Consider the following 7369-nt stretch of genomic DNA (forward strand, 5'->3'; position numbering starts at 1 on the left):
GACATGATGCTAGTATGTCGCATATGCAGCATGTATGTACTATTGTAAAATCACTTAATTTCTGTGCAACAACCGTAAACATGCTTTCGTTTAGAACCTAGCTCAAGTTAACTTGTATGTTAACATGTGTTTATCTTTTCTATCTTAGGATAGATGTAGACCTATTTGACAGTGCAGAAACATAATTGCCTTCCTTGATGTATTAATCAGCATCAACGACCATCACCTGGGCACAGTCACAGACACACACAGCTCCCCTCTGCAGGCCTCTACTACTGAAAGTGACTGCATGGAGTCTGTCTCATTTCTCTCCAAAACACTTGAATATGATGGAATATGATTATTTCATATATCACACACAGTCACACACCATGATTCATTAGCCTCCCTAAAAACATTGTTATATATGATAAGCATGGCGGGATTAATTTCAAGCATGGCGTGGCGCCATGCCAATAACATTGTGCAGGAAACCCTGCTATTACTAAGTTTTGAATATTAATGGTTTAGATTTTAAAATGTGCATGTTAAGGCAAGTGTCTCATAAGTTTAAGGGTCAGGTTCATCCACATCATCGTTTGCCAGTCTGTTCTTGCTCGCCGCCATGACGTATCGTATCCAGCGGTAGTAGTGGGACACGCGGGTGTACACGCCGTACTTCCCCTCCTTGGCGCACTCCTCTCCCCAGCTTATGATGCCCGTCAGGAACCAGGTGTCGTGGAAGCGGTTGGCGTGCGGCCCGCCGCTGTCCCCCTGGCACGAGTCCCTGGCGGTGTCGTAGTATCCCGCGCAGAACATGTAGCGCGTGATGCGGGCGGCACTGCTGTCCTTGCACTCGGTGCGGTCCGTGAACGGGACCTCGGTCTTCTGCAGCGTGCTGGCCGTGGCGCCGTGGAAGCGCGTGCGGCCCCAGCCGCTGACCGTGGCCGGGGAGGCCTCCTTGACGAGGGCCTCGGTGAAGGCCTTGGGCCCCAGGCAGACGGGCCGCGCCGCCGCAGAGAAGACGATGGGCGTCTGGAGGTGCACCAGGGCGATGTCGTGGTTGTACAGGCTCACCTGGGGCTGGTAGCGCGGGTGGACGCGCTGCTCCGACACCTCGTGGTCCTGCTCCGTGCCCTCCTTCATGTAGACGTTGTGCTCCCCTGACAGAAAACAACCGGTCACAGTTTATGGCGCTACATAATCCAGTGGTCAACAGGCGGTCCGGGACCTCAGAGTTACTACAGGGGGGCCACCAAATCTGTGTGTGGTAGGATTTTCTTCTCATTTTTTTTACATGAACCACTTGAACTCTAGCATCTCTATTTTGAGGAGAACTTTAGCCAAAACATAGCAGATCTGCTATGTTCCTAAATTAGACTTAAAAAAAAAACTATAACAGACATGTTGTAACACTAGTGCCCCCACTATGTTTTAAACAAGGTGTGGATAAGAAACGCTTACTTGGTCATGAGTGACATCCTGTCTTAGGGCAAAAGGTAAGAAAGTGCTTTAGTCTAAAAAAAACAACAACAGAGACCTTTCGACCCCACCATACATGTCAAGTATACTGTACTTGAAAAATCATATACCTACCATATACACTTTTGTACACCGTTTTTGGAGCATTCAAAAGTGAGTTTGAATGCCCCCACCCCCCTTTTGTTTTACTGAGGATGTACGTGTTATATTTTTTCTTTGGGATTTGTTTTCTCTGACATCCTCACCCACTCTAACGAAGAAAGACCCCTGTCCCTCCACCAAACAGTGAGCAGCGGTGACGACCCACAGCTCGCTGAGAATGGCCCCGCCGCAGAACACCTGTCCGCTGGGACGCGACACCAAGGCTACCTGGGAAGAGGAGAGCTGGTCAACAGCTACAGGTGAGAGAGTGTACACGGCAAGGTTTCCCAAACGTTTCAGGCCAGAGGTGGACCCCCACCCTCACAAGCACTGTGAATTTAGTTTTTGACTCGGTTCAACAGATAAATTGTGATTGTGAAAGTCAAGCTAAGCAACAATGTTTTCCTCTTTCTTACGTAATTGGGAACCAATGATGCACAGTTATGTTTCAGGTCTTGTTTCAGTGAAATATAGCCTGTCGTTATCTTTCTTTATCCCCTATAATAATAGCCTATACCAACTTGTGGTCAGGCCATTTTTCATAGTAGTACACGTATACACGCGGTACATTTCATACCTGCCATGGGATCTCTCCAGGTATGACGGTATCCCCGCCGACGATGCGTTTCTTGTCGTTCATGGTGTTATTTATGGGAATCCTGCTCTCCCTGACCGCCCACTGAGGCAGCCTGCTTTGGGACGGGGCTAACGTGAAAGCGTCCGTGGTTGGAGATGATGTGGTGGTGCTGCTGGCTGGCGTTGTTGGAACGGGGCTGGTAGTGGTGGTGTTGCTACTCGTGTCGGTCAGCCCAGTAGTGCCATTTATCCCCAGACTCACTTCCGTGTCATTTTGGAACAGAGACCTCGTGGACCCACTTATCACCGTCAGGGCGTCGCGGCCACACGGATATTCAGCTGCTCGCAGTAACATCAGGAACGTTGTTAGAAGAAAGTCAGTATTTGTAACGCAGTGGTTCCCAAAGTTTTTCATGTCAAGGCCCCCCAAATTGACATTTATTATCCTGCGGAACACCATTTGAAAAGGTACGTATGCCAGGGACCTCCCATAAGAGAAGATGTTTACGGCTCTAGCAGTGATTCTCAACCTGTTTAATTTCAAGGACCCCCAGTTTGACATTAGGCTACGGACCCCCATTTAATGGAATTTCTGTCTCTGGGTCCCCCAATTTATAATGTAAAATCAATGTTATTTTAACTCTGAGAGTGTGCAAATGGAACCATTCCATTTGTACACTCTCTGAGTAGGCCTACAGACCCATAATGGTCCATTTGGTTACAAACTATCATTTCGCTGGGGACCACCTGGAACTCCCTCAGGTACCCCTGGGGGTCCCGCCCGGATCCCACTTTGGGAACCACTGTTGTAACATTTAAGCACAGCTTATAGCTAAATATAACATGGATGGGGGTATGAATTGGATGTATAGTTACCGGTCGGCTCACAGTTGACGCCGTCCCGCGCCAGTTTGTATCCCTCTGCGCAGGAGCACTTTGCTCCGAAGGTACCCATGGACTCACAGAAGTGTATGCAGTCCCCGTTGTTCAGATCGCACCTTCTAGCAGTCACTGAACACGGATACCACACACACACACACACACACCAGTTTAAAAAAGAAAATCACATCGTGTGAAGTGAGGCCAGCACTCTTATCATCATCATACATCATAACATTCCGTGCTCAGCCAATCAAATAATTTCCGTGGTACACACAGACACACAAAGCTGGGCACAGGGGGCCCCTCAAAAAGTGGCTGTTGCTCACACTGATATCTGTTAAAGCAACGGTTCGTTGACTACCTTTTTTTCATCTAAATGGAAACTAAATGAAAACTAAGCTATGATGACTAAAACTAAGAATAAATGTACTGACAATTTCAGGCAACAAATAAAACTAGACTAGTATAAGTCATTTGGTTGCATGCTGAAAATAGCAGATCTACAACATCACAACACATTGTGCTGTGACACGTTGTGAGCTTGTAGATCGGCTATTTTCATCAAGTGTAACCAGTCATTACGACGGCATCAAGGCCTGCCAAAATAAATTTTAGTCGACTAAGTCAACTTGTGATATTTGGTCAACTAAAACTAGACTAACACTAAGACATTCCAGGTGACTAAAATGTGACTAAAACGAAATGAAAACTATTCAAGAGACTATGACTAAAACTAAAATCAAAATTTGCTGCCAAAAACAACACTTGTTTGACGGCTCTATTATAAGAATCCAAGAACTCTGGGATCAGGTACCAGGTCACAGACTGGAACAGAAAAGTATATCTGGGTCATAAGGTCAAGGTCTCATGAACTGAGCACGAAACACAGCTGTGTGGGATTATAACATATATGATTTTAAATCCTGCCGTGGGAATGTTCGCTTACCAATCTCGCAATTTCTTCCGGTGAAGCCGCTGAGACAAGAGCAAGTGTAAGAGCCCAGGTGGTCCTTACACTCTGCCAGGTTCTGACACGGACTGGATTTACACTGGTCTCCATCTGAACGCACAGTCACACACACACACACACACACATGCACGCACGCACACACACGCACGTGCTGTAATTCCGAATCTCTTAGCCGAAAATAGCCTAATCTACATCTAACGTGTAGGTGAGCTTGTAGATCTTTTCCGCCAAATGTTCACCAAAATGTTCACCCCGGAATACGAATGCTGTATAGTAGGCTATAGGGTTCATTTGGTTAATACAGCAGTAATGGTAAGAATTGAAGCGCTATAGACAAACAGAGGGCCAGAGCGGCATACATACTCTTGACTCAAGCTAAAGTCTTACCTATGTATCCCACCCAGAACTCCATCTGAAAAAGAAATGGTAAAGCCTTGCAGATTATTGCAATCCATGTTAACAATTTGTATAAGCCAGATCAACGCACACATGCACGCACACACACACACACACACACACACACACACACACACACACACACACACACACACACACACACACACACACACACACACACACACACATACCGTCATTTCATCATCCTCAAACGCCTCCCTGGCCTCTTCTAGATCACATCTCTCCTCCAGACACTCTCTCTCCAAGTTGCCTTGCATCCACTCCTCGAACATCCCTGTGTTTTCCCGCTTATGTCTCCGTAGGAGGACATTATCGGCTGCCTGGCCAGACAGGAACACATGGGCGCTGTGTGGATCTGCTGGGGCTTTAGAGCAGAGCAAGGCCACAGAAAAATACAATCACTGACACTGTCACACTGAGTCAGAAGTCCTGTAAACACAGCAGTGGACCCAGACAAGACAAACAAAACGATACAAATAAAGGGGGGAAAAAAGTAAGCTTAACTTTATGTCTAACTTAACCTACCTCTCACTTATAGTTTCATAATTGTCTGTGCATAAAAGTTTTCTGAAATTGGCTTACTTAATGTAATCGGTTAGCAAAACATCTAGAAGTATCGAATTCCATCCTGACTGTTGCAATACCCCACCTCTCTCCTCTACTGCCTGCCACAGTACTAGTATTGACTCACAACTGGATCCCCGACGTAGAAAAATCTAAATAAAACGTCTGAGATTATTACACGCGAGTGGCTATGAGGTAAAGATGAGCCTGATATTATACTGTACCTCCCAAGACCAGCTGGTGGTCCAGCATCAGCGCACAGCATAGAAGAGACAGTATGACCGCTGCCATAACACTCTGATACCAAAATACACACACACACACACACGCACGCACGCACACACACACACACACAGTGGGTCACCAGTCCAAAGTACAGCACACGGTTGTTTATACTTAACCCATTTTGGGCGGGAACCCCCTTTGGTGTTTTAAACATTATGTTATAATTTAGCTATTGAAAAATAGCACAGAGTGGCGCGCTACGAGCTTGTAGGTCTGCTATTTTTGAAAAATCGTGAAAATGAGGCACAAATCTTTGAATATATATGAACGTGAACGTTTTTAACTCATCTCTGCTTCTGGGGAGGTCCCTGGAACAACATATTTTCAGATGGGGGTCGGCGGCCAATTACATATATTTTTGGGGGTCCTTGACATGAAACTTTTTGAACACAACTGACATAGAAACATGGGTTTTTCACAGAACTGTCAGGATTCAGAAGACATTTGTAGAATGATTGGTAGGTCTAAATGGTTTAATCTGCGCCCACACATAGATGTTTGTCCAGGGACTGGGGTAGAGTGTAGAATGTGTTTCTCTTGTACTGTGTGTGCCAGCTTTCAGAGAGTTTATAGACACGTGTAAGAGATTAACAAGGAGGGGAATGTATAGAATTGAGACCACCTCAACTTTAATATAATGTGTTGCACTTTGGACTCTTCACCACAAGATGGCGCACATATACCTCAGTCTTGTCCTCTGTGGTTGGCATAATAACACAACAGATTCCTTGTATCTGTAAATATGAACACACCTTACTCACCTTGTGTGTGTGTGTGTGTGTGTGTGTGTGTGTGTGTGTGTGTGTGTGTGTGTGTGTGTGTGTGTGGCCTCATTCACACGTACCAAACACCAATCAAGAAATTGTTTGGTCGTTTTTTTGGGCCACCACAATGCTTTTCCAATGGGAGTCACATGGTTTGATCAAACATTTGTGTTTGATTGCTGGTGGTGTTCTGCCCCTCCCCCCTCATCAAAAAAAAATTGGTCAAACCATGTGACTCCCATTGGAAAAGCATTGTGGTGGCCCAAAAAAACAACCAAACATTTGCTTGATTGGTGTTTGATATGTGTGAATGAGGCCCCAGTGAGGAGTGAGTGTGTGTGCGTGCGTGCGTGCCTAATGACTGGGTCCTCCCTGAGATATTGTGGGAGGTACGTGCTTGGGGAGTATGGGGTGAGACTCAGGGTCCTTTCCTTACTGAGGGCCAGCCAGACAATATCTGTGCGTCCCAAATGAGAGCATGTCCTTTGCAGTATGTCAGACTCGTTCTTGATGGGGGTTGGCCTTCATCAGGGCTGTGTATTGTCACCAAACAATAATAATAATTTGTACATTGAAACTATACACACTATAGGATGCCAGGTCTACAAATGGCCTGGCATCTGTCTACATAACAGGCTATCTAAATTACATTTTAGCCTTTGCATAAGCCTGCAAGGTTGTCAATGCAACGTTTGTGATATTCATGTTGTACAGGATCTCGAGGCATTGTCAAGGAGGAGAGCGTTTACAGTTTGGTGATCATGAGATATTGCACCACTGCTTTTTCCAGACAACATGGTGCTGCAGGCGTCATCGTTCTGTCACCACCAACTCTCGCTAGATCAGTTCACAGCCAAATGTGATGCAGTCGGTGATGATCAGCATCACTAAATCTGAGGCCTTGTTTTTTTCAGCTGGGTAAGAATCTCAGTCATCTGTGAGAAGCATTGGAGTTGAGTTCCTTTGCGTTGGAAAGGAGCCAATTGAGGTGGTTCAGGCATCTGGTAATGCTACTTGGAGCCACTTGGGGTGTGCTCCACCTGTTGCAGACCCCTGCCCATGGTGGCTCTCCAGGGAGTTCTTCTAGGCACGGCATGCCCAGCTGGGAAGAGACGATATTTTACTTTAGTGTTGCCTAGAACTGGAGGTCTGAAAAAGTTATTAACAGTATGAAGTACATCTTTGTGATGTCACTGAGATGTACTTCATATTTTTCAGACCTCCGGTTCTAGGCAACACTTTTTATTATTTCGGTATATTAATGACATAGTAAAATGTTGAAAATGAGTATATGTTCCCCTTTAACATG

General features: G+C 45.8%; 1 protein-coding gene across 1 annotated transcript; it reads right to left on the reverse strand.

Annotated features, from left to right (window-relative positions):
* Window positions 1-549: 549 nt before the first annotated feature.
* On the reverse strand, window positions 550-5263 carry f9a (coagulation factor IXa; the record flags this gene model as incomplete). The annotated part of the gene is made up of 8 exons (XM_083786217.1): window positions 550-1142; window positions 1707-1830; window positions 2180-2517; window positions 3055-3189; window positions 4007-4120; window positions 4418-4442; window positions 4618-4811; window positions 5236-5263. 8 exons carry the CDS (start codon window positions 5261-5263, stop codon window positions 550-552), a joined length of 1551 nt encoding a protein of 516 aa, XP_083642343.1.
* Window positions 5264-7369: the final 2106 nt, after the last annotated feature.

This window comes from Protomyctophum parallelum (genome assembly GCF_964188405.1).
Source record: "Protomyctophum parallelum genome assembly, chromosome: 16".
Classification (NCBI taxonomy): Eukaryota; Metazoa; Chordata; class Actinopteri; order Myctophiformes; family Myctophidae; genus Protomyctophum; species Protomyctophum parallelum.